At 52.2% G+C, this 13,632-nt stretch overlaps 1 protein-coding gene across 1 annotated transcript in view; it reads left to right on the forward strand.

Annotated features, from left to right (window-relative positions):
- The first annotated feature begins 3,430 nt into the window (after positions 1-3,430).
- The window catches only part of SSH1 (slingshot protein phosphatase 1), a 48,132-nt gene continuing 37,930 nt past the window's right edge, over positions 3,431-13,632 (forward strand). Inside the window, 3 exon segments of the mRNA XM_014542419.1 lie at positions 3,431-3,478; positions 3,604-3,666; positions 5,134-5,174. Coding sequence (XP_014397905.1) covers positions 3,431-3,478; positions 3,604-3,666; positions 5,134-5,174 — 152 coding nt within the window.

The raw sequence follows: 13,632 nt of genomic DNA on the forward strand, positions 1-13,632 counted from the left end.
CAGCCGGACTCGGGGGGCGGCGCGGAGATGGGTGAAGTTGTGGCCCCGTCTGAGGGTGACTGCAGGACCTGGGGGTGGCTGTTTGCGGGTGTGACTCCCGTCTGGGGGTGACTATGCGCGGGTGTCACCTCGACTGGGGCTCACTGTGCAGTGAAGCTGTCTGTCTGTGACCCCTGCCCCTGCCTGGGGGTGACTGTATGTGCGGGTGTCACCCCGACTGGGGCTGCCTGTGCAGTGAAGCTGTCTGTCTGTGACCCCTGCCCCTGCCTGGGGGTGACTGTATGCGCGGGTGTCACCTCGACTGGGGCTCACTGTGCAGTGAAGCTGTCTGTCTGTGACCCCTGCCCCTGCCTGGGGGTGACTGTATGCGCGGGTGTCACCTCGACTGGGGCTCACTGTGCAGTGAAGCTGTCTGTCTGTGACCCCTGCCTGGGGGTGACTGTGCAGGAGACTGGATGTGCGCCTGGGGCACCTAATGGGGCGACTGTGTGAAAGGCCGGTTCTGAGATTTGTGACCCTGTGGCTGGTCTCGGCCCTTTCCCTGAGCGCCTGGCGGTGTGTCTGTGAGGCCATGTGTCTGTGAGGCCGTGTGTCTGTGAGGCCGTGTGTCTGCGAGGCCGTGTGACTGTCGCTGCCTGTGACTCTGTGGCCCGTGCTCTGGAAACTGCCTGTGTGATGCTGTGAGAGAGGCCGCAGGGTGCCCTGTGACTGTGCGAGATTGTTCCCCGTTGGCACGCCCCGGGGGTTCTGGCTCCCGGCGTCAGTGGCTGTGCCTGTGTCCCTGTGGCAGTGGCTGAGTGAGCTCAGGGTGCCGGGCGACCGTGTGTCTTACGTCTTTGTGTGCGGCCCGGTCAGGGTCTTTCCTTTCTGTCACATCCCTGGGGGCTGCGTGTTTACGTGCAGCTGGCCGTGTGGCACAGGCTGATGCTGGGCTTTCCCCGGCTGCACAGATGCATTCTGGGGATGCATGGTTGCCCTGCACGGGTTTCTGTGAGACTGTGTGTGTGACCTGGCCTATGTGTGTGGCTGGTTCCTTGTTTGGGGTGTCGATTGGGAAATTGGTCCTCTGAGTCTCCACAGTCGGGCTGGACGGTGCTAGGCTGGGTCTGGGCCCTCTGAGCAGGTCCCTGCTGCAGCCGCAGGGCTGACCCTCCTGTCTCTACTCCTGCTCACCTTCTCGTGGAGAACCAGTGAAGGCCTCTGCTCTAAACTCGTCTCCATGGCCAGACTGAGTGTTGGCTGGCAGGCAGCAGCTGGAGGAGGAGACCAGGCACTGTTTGGAGAAGGGAGAGAAGAAGGCTGGAGGAGGAGGAGCCCCGCCGGCCCAGGAAGTGGCCCCTCCAGCATCTGCGAGTCAGGCCCCTTCTCTGCAGGGGAAGTTGACGGAAAGCGCGGAAGGTTTTGTGTGTGTCTGCGAGAGACAGAGAGACGAGGACCTGTATTTGGCTTCAACAGCCCTGTCTGTCCCGGCTCCTGGCAGGGTAGCTCTTTCGCCTGTTTTGCTGAGAGTGGCAGGGACATTCTCAGAATGGCTGCACCCTCCTCGCGCGGAAAGGCCGCTGATGAGTTATCTTGACAACAGACAGAAGATTCTAACAGTCCCTCCTCCGCACGCTGAGAAAGAACCTAGAAGTCAGGCTGCAGTAGCTTCTGTCCTGCCCACGGAGACATCTGCCCTCCCATCATGGCTGCCTTGCAGTTGACCAAGTGCCTCTGTGCACTTAATCTCGTGTTTCCTTCTCAAAAAACTATGTGAGAGGCGTGAAGGCTTCAGCTTGAGGAAGGGCCTCTCAGCCTGGTCTCAGATCCAAACCCCATGTTCCCGGTGTTACTCACCCCCGATCTAGTCCTGACTTAAGACACATTTAGAAATTTTTATTTTTTTAAATTTATTTTTAAAATATATTTTATTGATTTTTTTTACAGAGAGGAAGGGAGAGGGATAGAGAGTTAGAAACATCGATCAGCTGCCTCCTGCACACCCCCTACTGGGGATGTGCCTGCAACCAAGGTACATGCCCTTGACCTGAATCGAACCTGGGACCCTTCAGTCCGCAGGCCGACGCTCTATCCACTGAGCCAAACCGGCCAGGGCAGAAATTCTTATTTTATATGTAACTCACATACCATAAGTTCACCATTGAACGTGTATAATTCAGTGGTTTTTAGGATATTTCACAAGGTTGTACAATCATCACCTCTGTCTAATTCCAGAACATTTTCATCACCCCAGAAAGCAGCCCCCACCCCTTCAGCCATCACCCAGAGCCTTCCTCCCCGACCCTTGACCCCCGCGCGGCTCTCACCAGCTCTAGACAACCACTAATGCACTTCCTGTCTCTATGGATTTGCCTATTCTGGGCTAATAGACTATGTGGTCTTTCTATGTTCGGCTCCTTTCACTTACCTCATGTTTTCAAGGCTCATCCGCGTGGTCCCACGTGTCAGCACTTCATTCCTTTTTTTTTTCCTTGGTAGAGATATACCCCATTTTATTGGACATTGGGGTTTTTTTTCCACTAGAGACATTTGACGTGATTCTATGAAGCATTATTTTCTCAAGGTGCCAAGGACCTGATGAACATAGAATCATCCTCAGCCAGCTTTCATTGGACTTGAGTGAAGTCAGTCAGCAGCATGAGTCGCCCAGCGAGCCAGCCGAGGCAGGGATGTTTCCTGGAAGGCAGGGCTTCCAGGTGGGATGAGGCATGAAGAAGAAGCAAGACAGAATAGAGAGCCAGCAGGCCGGAGACTCGGGCCAGGCGGCTCTGCCTCCGGCCTGACCTCCCTCAGGTCACTTCCCCTCTCTGGGCCTCGACTCATTCAAAAGGGCTGAGTTCCCTCTTGTGTTTGCTCTTTTAACATATGTGGTTTGTCAAACTGACCTTCCCTGGCCTTTTATCCCGAGAATCACAGAGAGAGAGAGAGAGAGAGAGAGAGAGAGAGAGAGAGAGAGAGAGAGAGGGCTGAGTTCCCTCTTGTGTTTGCTCTTTTGACATATGTGGTTTGTCAGACTGACCTTCCCTGGCCTTTTATCCCGAGAATCAGAGAGAGAGAGAGAGAGAGAGAGAGAGGGAATGAATGAGAATATGAATTCAATGGTCTTGAAGTATCTACCCCCAGATCACTTCCTCATTCATCAAAATTCTTCTTGGAGTGAGAGATACTTAGGGCAGCTGTTTCCTGACCCAGCCTGTCCTGCCGAGTGGCGTGGGAACTGAGGGAAATCACGGCCTGGCCAGCAAAGCAACACTCCTCGCACTTTTAATTGTTTTCTCTTCCCCCACCCCCATCTCTCGTCATCTCCCTTATATCATTTTACCGTTAACCTTATCTCATTCCTTTGTGAGAACAGGTAGAGAGCGCCAGAGCAGGAAAATCCATAACCTTCAGGAATGGATCATCACATTATGCTTGACAAACATTCAAGATGACTGATTTTCATGGGCACATCTCCAGTTTCGTTCTGGGAGGTTGGGTCAGGATTTCTGAGCATCGGCACTGCTGACATTGGGGCCTGAGAATTCTTGGTTGTGAGGGGCTGTCTTGCGGATTGTAGGCTGTTTAGTCGCACTCTGTCCTCTACCCACTAGATGCCAGTAGCACCCTCCAAAAAAAGGCTCCGGACGTTGCCCGGGGTCCCCTTCGGAGAAACATCGCCCCTGGGTGAGCACCACTGCGTTAGACCCAACCTTCTCTTCCAAGTCTGTGGTGTTGGTGGAGGGGTGGGGGTGAGTGGGGGGGTGAGTGGTTTGTATTGTATATGCTTCACTTCGAGACCCAATCTCACAGCCCTGTGGCCAGCAAAGCCCTCCTTGATTAGTCTACTTCTTCAGGATGGAGCAGGGCGTGTGAGAACGTGGCACCAGTGCATGCCTGTGCGTGCTTATATACTTAATAAATAGAGTTAATAAAACGAAGGGGCTCCAGAACCCTCTGGCATGTGTCCCTTGCCTCCCAGCCCCCTCCCTGCATCAGCTCTGCACCCTTTTCCCATCCCTGTCAGGTTTCCGTCCTCGGTCAGCCGTGCATCTCTCCCAGCCATCACTGCTTTCCAGGTTTCTCTTTCCCATTCAATGGGCTCCTCTGTGTAACATACAAAACACGCCAAGTCCCAGCGGTGCCGTTGTTTGGTGTGTGTGTGTGTGTGTGTGTGTGTGTGTTTTCTCATTTCAGTTTTCTCCTTGAAAGGGAGCGGGAGGAAAAATTACAGTTGGGGCTTAAGTTGTGGTTACTTTTGGAGCCTCCCCTCTTGGCCTTTTAACTTTTAGAAAATATTAAATGTCCCTTTCTTTCATGTATGTAAATCAATCGCCTAGAAGGTTTTATACTCAACATTTAAGCCTTTTTGAGAATCACCAAGCGCCATCAGACCCGCAGACAGACAGCCTGATCCTGGCTGTGAAAGACTTGCCTGGAGTGTGTTGGTTTTTTTGGCTTTTTTTTAAACCTGAATGTTGAGGCTTAGAATGGTGTCGATCACTCAGTTACGGCCTAGCTCCGTGGTCGGCAAACTGCGGCTCGCGAGCCACAGGCGGCTCTTTGGCCCCTTGAGTGTGGCTCTTCCTAAGCCTTAGGAGGACCCTAATTAAGTTAATAACAATGTACCTACCTATATAGTTTAAGTTTAAAAAATTTGGCTCTCAAGAGAAATTTCAATCGTCGTACTGTTGCTATTTGGCTCTGTTGACTAATGAGTTTGCCGACCACTGGCCTAGCTTGAAGGAGGAAATGGTTTCTCTGAAAACACAGCCCCCTCCCTTAAAAAAGAAAAACAGGATAAGATCCAAACACCCCACCCCACCCCCCCCAGGAAAGTTGAGAAAGGAGGGCTGCAGAGTGCCTTGAGCAGCAATGCCAGATAGCAATGTTCAGTTACCAGATATTGATCCAAGATACTGTGGAAGGAATGTGGGTAAACATTGGGAAACTTCTGAATTCCTCTGTGGGAATGACCCCGAGGTACAGCCGAGCAGGCTTGGCGAGGAAAGGGTGCGGCTGTTTAGAAATCGCCAGGTTTCCTGGACGTCCGTCTGTGTCTTCTTCAGACACCAGAGCGGAGCCTGTGGGACTCATGTCGCAGGCTGGTGGCTGGTGCTGTCTGTGATGTGACGTTCTTTCTCTTCTCCGTAGTTGGAGGCTGGCAGCGATGAAGATCGGAAGTTAAACCTCAGGTAAGCAGGCTTTTTATGTTCCTTCTTAAGTCTTCTTTCAAGCAGGTAAGAAATACTCCTGTTTTTGTTTTTTTTTTCCAAAAGGGAAGACCCTCAAAATAGGATACACCGATTTTTTAGTAGCGTCTTTATTATAAACAGTTTTAATAACATTATATAATGTTTAGGAAAGAAGGAAAATAATTGCCATTATTCTACCACCCTTGCTTTACCATTATATACTTTCTTCCAGATTTTACCCTTTGCTTTAAAAAAAAAAAAATCCTGTAATATGCTCTCACATTTCTATCCTGCTTTTGGTAGGATCTTTCTTTTGAGGTAAGGACATTGCTGATTTGAAACAGACAGTCAACCCTCTTAAGTTTATTAATTCAAGGTGTGTTTTTTGTGTGTGTTTTTGTGCTTGTGAGAAATCTTTGTGCTCGTTACAAAAATTCCTGAAGCTACCCATAGTCCTCAGTTGCTATATTCAATAGTAGACACCAAAAGCATTTTTGTTTTTCTTTGCCCCCAAATTAAGGCTTTCCCTTTGGGCATTTTGTTGGTTTATAGGAGATTTAGCGCTTTGTTATATAATGTATTCCTCTGTGCCAGGGAGCCATTCTTAAACTCTGACTCTTACAGTTCAGAAGAGTAAACAGTTTCAGGGACATTGTCCTTTAAAAAAAAATAAAAAGAAGTCGGTTTCATCTTGTGAGGAGGAGGAAAATTAATTGGAAAAGGAAATATGTGATCAGAAACTGGTACTCATTACCGAGAGCAGGATGTTCCCCGGGTTAAAACCCGAGGACAGCGTGCAGAAGCCGTAGGAATGTGCTCAGCCCGTTGGTGAAGTTTCCGCGCGTTTGAGTGAAGGGAGGGAAAATGCTTTTATGGTGGCACACGTGATGTCTAAACCTCCCGTGCATGTGGGGAAGCAATAGCCTGCAAAAATCAAAGAGATGTCATATTTCAATCGCCCGGCCCTCATTTTCACGTGATGCTCGAGGAAGGAGCAGTGACGATGACAACTTTACTCTTTCACCTGGTGTTTTTGGTAGCTCCGGGTCTTGGCCAGGGCTGGCAGGCTGGAGTCAGCCAGGTTCCCAAGTGGGGGCAGTCACGGGCCGTGTTGCAGAGCACGCTGGCACGCGGCTCTCTGCTTGGAGGCAGGGAGGGGAGGAGTGGAGGTCTGCTCCTCAAAGACTGTGTAGGGGCAGCACTGGCAGAAGGGCTGTCACTGGGACCACCCCGTGCGGGGCCCTTAGAGCAGCTGCAGGCGCCCTCCAGCCCTTACCTAGAGTCGGAATCTCTTTCACCCTTTAACCCCCATTCCTTTCCTGCAGGGCTCTGGCCCAGGACATAGGTCTCTCACTTAGATGGTCTTTGGGGCAAAGAACTATTTTTGGCTTTCTTTCATTGCCCTTAATTGGCTTGACAGCATCGTGTTTTGAAATGTTTTCAGTTAAGAACTTACCAACAGGCCTGGCTGGTGTGACTCAGTGGTTGAGCGTCGACCTATGAACCAGGAGGTCATGGTTGGATTCCCCGTCAGGGCACATGCCTGGGTTGCAGGCTCCATCCCCAGTGTGGGGCTTGCAGGAGGCGGCCAATCAATGATTCTCTCTCATCACGGATGTTTCTATCTCTCTCTCTCCCTCTCCCTCTCCCTCCCTCTCTGAAATATATATATATATATATTTATTTATTTATTATTTTTTTAAAAAATATATTTTATTGACTTTTTACAGAGAGGAAGGGAGAGGGATAGAGAGTTAGGAACATCGATGAGAGAGAAACAGGGCTATTATTATTATTTTTTAAAAGAACTTACAAACAGCTGTGATATGAAAAATATGTATTTGCCCTTCTGGCCATAGAAGGCCCCGTTCTCTTCGCAGTTTGGAGCTGGAGAGGACCTCACAAGGAACGGAAGCCCCACGGTATCTGTTGCCATATTTAATCCCACCACAATCCTATGGGGGGAGTATTTTCCCAGTTCACAGAGGAGGAGCCTGAGGCCCAAGTTATATGTGGGACGTACTGCGTTTATCATTCTGCTCTGCCTCTTGGAACCACTTCAGTTCAGTTGGATCACTGCCTCCTACAGGTGAGGGAGCTGCCTGAGGTCACCCAGGTGGCTAGAGGCAGCACACGGCCGGACCGAGGGCCGCCACTGACTTGTGGTGGTGACTCCCAGGATGCCCGGTCCCTCTGAGGACCACTCCGAGTTCCCCTTCACCGTCTCAGCAGGTCCCCGGTGCCATTGTGAGCCTGGGAGACCCTGGCTGGAGTTGGGGGCCGAATTCTGAGCTTGTCCTCTTAGTTTCCTTTTCCCGTCCCTCTTCCCTCCTCGTGTTCAGGCGGAGAGACACCAACCTGCTTTCTAACCGTCTAGCCAAACAAGAACAGTCCTGGTGTCCTGGTTTAAGCTTTGACTGAAACTCATCCACATCCATGTAATAATTTGCATTTTCAGGCCTTTTCTCGCCAAGCCTGCCCTAGAGAGAAAAAATGTATGGAATAGTCTGTTGGTTTTGCTTGTTTTGGGGGGAGGAAAGTTAGGGAGAGCAGATTTCTCTTTGCTTCAAATTGATCCCCAAGGTAAACTGACATGATTTTGTTTCTAAAGGATGTTGGTAAGAGAGAAAAGCTAGGGACCCCAACAGGTTATTTCTCTCTCTTCTCTCCCCTCTGTCTACCCTTAATTGATGGTTTCATCTATAGGGTCACCCCCCTCTTGCACATGCTGTTTTTCAGTCCTTCTCGCTGCTCCCCGACCACGCTCTTTCTCTTAAGCCGGTTCTTTTTCACTTGGCCACATCCTCCCAGCCAGGTCCAAGGGCTCCCACCCCACTGGTTTGCCACTCCCCTCTCTGCAGAGGAAACAGGTAGCTCTGGGTTTCTCCATCGGTTCCAGGTACCACGCCGGCCTAACGTGGCAGGTGCTTGTGCTTTCGTGTCGTCCCTAACTCTCGGTGCTTCCCTTGGTGGCAGGGCCTTGTTCCCCGCCTGCACGTAACATTTCCACAGTTTAAATATATTAACGTAGTTTTGAACCTGCAGTAAATTACGTACACGAGCAAGGTCCCATAGAGGAAAAATGTGGGGTTCGGGGCCAGGCAGATGCAGGTTGGGGATCTGGCTCCTGCTCTGGCAGCCCAGTTCCTTTACCTCTGTGCATTCCTGCACCTCTGTGGGTCTCAGTTGTCCATCTAAGACAGAGATAAACTACGACCTTTCAGGGTCATCGGTAGATTGCATGGGCTCCTCTCACAGAGTCAGGCCCACGACGGGCTTGGCGAGCCGTTGCTGGGTTTGGTCTTCCTCCGATGCTGCTCAGATCAGTTAGTTCACAGCATTGAACTAGAGGGGCCGACTCCCTGCGGGAGTTGTGTCTCTTGTGTCACGCTGGGCCGGCCCTGAGAGGGCCACCACGGCATGCCCTGCACCCCTTACCGGGCTGCACCCCTCTGCAATGCAGATAGCAGTGCACGCTTGCAGAGTCAGTGTAGCAATTCCGACAGTTTCTCTGAAAGGCCTTCTGGAAAACGTCTCAGGAACCGATCATCTCCCGCCCAGAACGAAGCTGACGACGCAGAGCAGTACAGGCCCCGTTCCCTCGCTCCGCTCCCCGGCCCGGCCCTGCGTGTGCAGACTGCTGCCGGCCTCCGGCAATCCCCTTTTGGAAGCCGTGCTGTTCAGACTGTGGGAATTGGTGAGCAGATGGCCCTGCTGGCAGCGGCTCCTGGCTCCCTCGCCATCCTGGGAGCTGCCTCCGCCTGGCAGGCGATGTGAGTGGTTGTGTGCCAGGCGGGGCCCCAGGAGAGAATATGGTTGTGAGGATCAGGAGTGAATGTTGTTGTTGTTGTTGCTTTGCAGCATTTCCAAATCAAGCGCATGAAAATGTTCATGAGCGCTCTTTTAATTTTCTTCTTGCCTGGCCAAGCCAATGTTTGGGCCAGAGCAGCAGGATTTCGTCTTCTCTGTTTTATCTGGTGTCCGCGGTAAACTGTAAAGCCCCTTAACAGCGCTGCCTTTTCCTCCACGATTCCTTCCCCTTTTGGTCTTGACCTGGAATTCCCCGGAGGACCCCATGCTCCTCAGAACCTTTACGTGTGGCCGTGCCTTCTCCTCCTCCCGCATCGCGTCAGGGTGGTCTCCACAGACCACGCTTCCTCATCTCCATTTAGCACCTCTTCTCTGACGCCTGCCCGCCCTTTGGGGTGCCTCCCGCCTTTCTTGGCGATTTCTCAGCCTGGACTTGATCATTCCTGATCTGAGGATAAGCTGCCTGATCTGAGGATAAGCTAAGTTCTGCCAAGAGGTGCCCGGCGTCTGCTGCCTCCAGGCTCTTCGCAGCGAGTTGCTATGTCAGTGAGCTGTTGCTGTGTGACAAGTGACCGCACACTCTGGGTCCAAAACAATGTCTGGCTGTTATCCCCCAGTTTCCATGGGTCAGGAGTCCGGACACGGTTCAGCTGGGTCCTCTGCTTCGGGTCTCACGTGGCCGCAGTCAGATGTTGGCCAGTGCAGGGTCTCATCCAAGGCTCGTCAAAGTCACACTGGTTCGTGGCAGAGTTCGTTTCCTTTCGGCTGTAGAAGCCGTGGCAGCTCGCTGCTTCCAGGCCGACAGGAGGAACTGCGGCCACGGGGTCCTGGGACTGAACGCCATCTCGGGAGGGACCATCCCTCACCTTTCCCGGACAGGGTCACCTAACTAAGGGAGCAGCTCTCCCACCTTCTCCCCTGGCCCCACAACCGTCGGGATAGGGACTCACTTGGGGTGCCTGCACCAGGGGCCGGGGAGGTCTTGAGATGCCCCCATACAGTGTAGAGAAAGCAGTCATGAGGCTGAGCAGGCGTCCGTTCGGTGTGACAGAAGTAGCAGGTGTGGGTGAGGTGAAGGTGATGCCATGTCCGGGATGCTCAGTCCTGGTGGGAAGAGGAGCATCAGGACCCCACAGGGATTGGCCACCACACAGGCAACCACAATGATCTCTGCTCAGCACCGACCCCCTGGGCCGCATCTGGAGGCGTGGGGTCACTTGGATTCGCACCCACTTTGAATATTTTGGCCTCTGAAATAGCCATCCCCACTGACCCTTAACCTAAGCTTTGGTCTTAGGGAGAAATAGGCCCGGCTCCGACCTCTGTCATCTGTCGCCTCAGCTGGCTGTTCTGTGACCTTGGCTGCGACCTTGGGCAGGGCAGGCCTCCGTTTCCAATGAGCAAAACCATACACAGCGCGTAGGTTGCTGTCAGATTTAAATGTGGTCACCGCACGGATCTCTCCTCGCACAGCAGGCATTCAGCAGATGCCCCTCTCTGCACCTCCTCCGGGCCCAGCTTCTGTGGGGGTGATCGTGCCTTCCATTTCCTTCCCACGGGCATGTTTCTCTCTTTGGTGTTGCTTTGGGACTGGGTCCTTGCTTGGTAGAATTACGGCCACTTGCCCACTAGACCGCATTCCCACCTTACGGACAGGGCCTTCCTGGCTCCTAGCCTCCTAGCACCTGGCACCCTCCGGATGGGCCGTCGAGGTCTCGTAAATGGAGTCGTCTGTGTCTGTTTGGCGCTGTTAGATGTCCCTTCCCTTCTGATCTGGTTCCTCACAGGAGACATGCAAATGTGTGTTTGTCTCATCCCTTCCTGTCCCAACCCCGAGGCTTCATAGGCAGCGGCCTCCCACTGACTCCAAATTTTAAATATTGGAGGACACAGACTTTTAAAATTCTGGGGCCATTATACAGCTTTGCTGTTCCGTTTGGTTTAACTCAGGTATTATTCCTGGTAGTTTGGTGGAACATTTGATTTTAAAATCAGAATTTGCCTTCGGTATCCATTAAATATTTTTTAATGTATTTTTATTGATTTCAGAGAGGAATGGAAAGGGAGGGAGAAATAGAGAGACCAATGATGAGAGAGAATCATTGATCAGCAGCCTCCTGAACACCCCCTACTGGGGATGAAGCCCGGTTATGTGCCCTGACCAGGAATCGAACCATGACCTCCTTCCTGGTTCGTAGGTCGATGCTCAACCACTGAGCCACACCGGCCGGCGCGTTGTTGGAAAACTCAAACTAGAGTGGGGACAAATGAGAACAGAGGTGAAGTTAATTTGATTCTGTTGGAACTTAATTAACTTTATTATTAAGGTTAACTTAAAATGAATTTTGCTCAGAGTAGTAGGTTTCATTAAACTTTCCAAATGCTCATACTTAGACTTCAAAAGAGTGTGCCTCGGGGCCCCTGTCTCATTCTTCCCACACACTTGGCACACCAGGGGGGCGTGTGCACATAACAGGAATGCTCGCGCAAGCTCTTCACCGTAACAGTGGTGACCAGTGACCTCCCTCCTAGTAAATGGAATGAAGCCGTGAGGGGGAGTCAGAAAGCTGAGGTTCTGTCCCGAGATATATCACCTGCTGTGCAACCTTAGGCAAGTTGCTAAGTGTCTCTGGGCCCCCATTTCCTCCTTTGCAAAGTGAAGAGACGGATTCGATGATGGTTTCCAAATCCAAGAACCAGAGTTCTCAGACCCACCAGTCTAGTTCCGTGTTACATTGTGCTTCTAATCGTTCATGGTGAGTTTGTAACATACTGTCGAAAGTTCTCCTTTATTCCCACACAAAGAGCCAGGTCAGATATTTGTGGGGCGTCTAGCCGGGTCAGTGTTAGGGTTTGACCCTGCAACGGAGCAAACTAGTTGACCCCTGAGGAGAAGTGGGCCCACTCGTCAGGCACGCCTGGCCCTCAGGAGCAGGGCCACATGCACAGTAGCGGCCATTTGGAAAGGAGGGACTCACCTTCAGAGCTCGTCGTCCTTGGCGTATGTTTTGCTGCGGTCAGATCTCTGGGTTTGGACAGCTTATTAGAAAATTCCTAGGGCTGGAGCATCCGAAGGAGTTGTTCTGCTTCAAGGAAAGCCGCAATAAAGAAACAGGATTAATCAAAATAGGATTACTCACAATAAGGAGGAGTCATCTTCAAGATGTGCAGAGGCATTGGGCCAGGGATGGGGGCAAGACCCTGAGTCTGGCCTGTGGGGGTCCCACTTGGGGGCGGGGGGTGGTATTGTTGATGGTTCCCATGGTGGAGGCGATGTGCTGATGAGAAAACCAAGCTGTCCTGCCTGGGGGTGTGGCCCGAGCATCACGGTGAGATGGGCGAGACAGCTGTGTGGACAGCGGAGGTCACACAGGCCGGCCTGTGCCTGACAGCGGGGCCTCTGGGTGGGTGTAGGCCCCTCCCCCTGACCACCTGCACGACTGTGACCTTGGGCCAGCCACCTGCCCTCCCTGACACTGAGGGTCTTGGTGAGGCTTAGAGGGTCCTGTGTTGTGTGTAGTGCCTCGTCCTTGCCTGATGCCGCCTCACACGTGGTCCAGTGAGTTGTTTTCATTGATGGTAGCGAGGGCCCCTCCTGTCACCCACCCTGACCGTGTTCTCCTCCGTAGGTGGACTCAAGGCCAGTTCCCCACAAAGGCCACAGGGTCATCCAAGGGGAAGCTAAGAGGAAAAACAAGCAACGCTTGACCTCATTCCCTCCAAGTTCTACTGAACTTTGTACCAACTTTCACCATGCTTTGTACTTTTATTTCTGCAGATTTTTTTTTTCTTGAATGGCTACTTTAGAAGCTATTTTTAAAAAGACTTTGTTTCAAAGAAGGTTGTCGGAGGTCCCCTGAGGAAAGGTCTTGTGCTCCCCCCACGGAGCCACCCTGCACTGGCAGAAGGAATTCCCGGTCAGGGCTTGGCACATGTTTGCCAAGAGTTCTCCAGGCCTCTCCCCAAAGCTGGGCCCAGTCAGGATTCCCACAAGGGAGGGGACCATAGGTATGGTTTGGAGACAACCAGGCCAGCTTGTCACTTTCCAAATGCCCAGACCCACCTGTTCCGTGCTGGGTCTGTGGCAGGTGACGTTTAAGAGTGGCCCTTTAAGGCTGGGGTTGAGGCCACTGAATTGTATGCAGAGGGCTTCCTACGGCCCCTGCTCCCCAAGCCCTGGGCCCCGTGTGCAGGCCCCACCACGCGCAGTAGGAGGGAGGGATGCCTCTTGTGAAGCAACCTGGCAGTGGAAGCAGTTTTTATCTAATTCTTCGCTCTGTTTACCAATTTAGCCGATGTAAATGGGCTGCCTGTATGTGTCATGGGTTCTGTGCTGAATGCTGGGGGTTCCATGTTAAGTTAAAAAGTCTACCTCCTAGAGCAGTGATGACGAACCTATGACACGCGTGTCAGAGGTGACACGCGAACTCATTATTTCTGTTCTGTTTACCAATTTAGCCGATGTAAATGTGGTGCCTGTATGTGTCGTGGGTCCTGTGCTGAATGCTGGGGGTTCCATGTTAAGTTAAAAAAAGAGTCTGCCGCCCTGACTGGTTTGGCTCAGCGGATAGAGCGTCGGCCTGCGGACTCAAGGGTCCCAGGTTCGATTCTGGTCAAGGGCATGTACCTTGGTTGCGGGCACATCCCC

The sequence above is a fragment of the Myotis brandtii genome, unplaced genomic scaffold (assembly GCF_000412655.1).
Source record: "Myotis brandtii unplaced genomic scaffold, ASM41265v1 scaffold303, whole genome shotgun sequence".
Classification (NCBI taxonomy): Eukaryota; Metazoa; Chordata; class Mammalia; order Chiroptera; family Vespertilionidae; genus Myotis; species Myotis brandtii.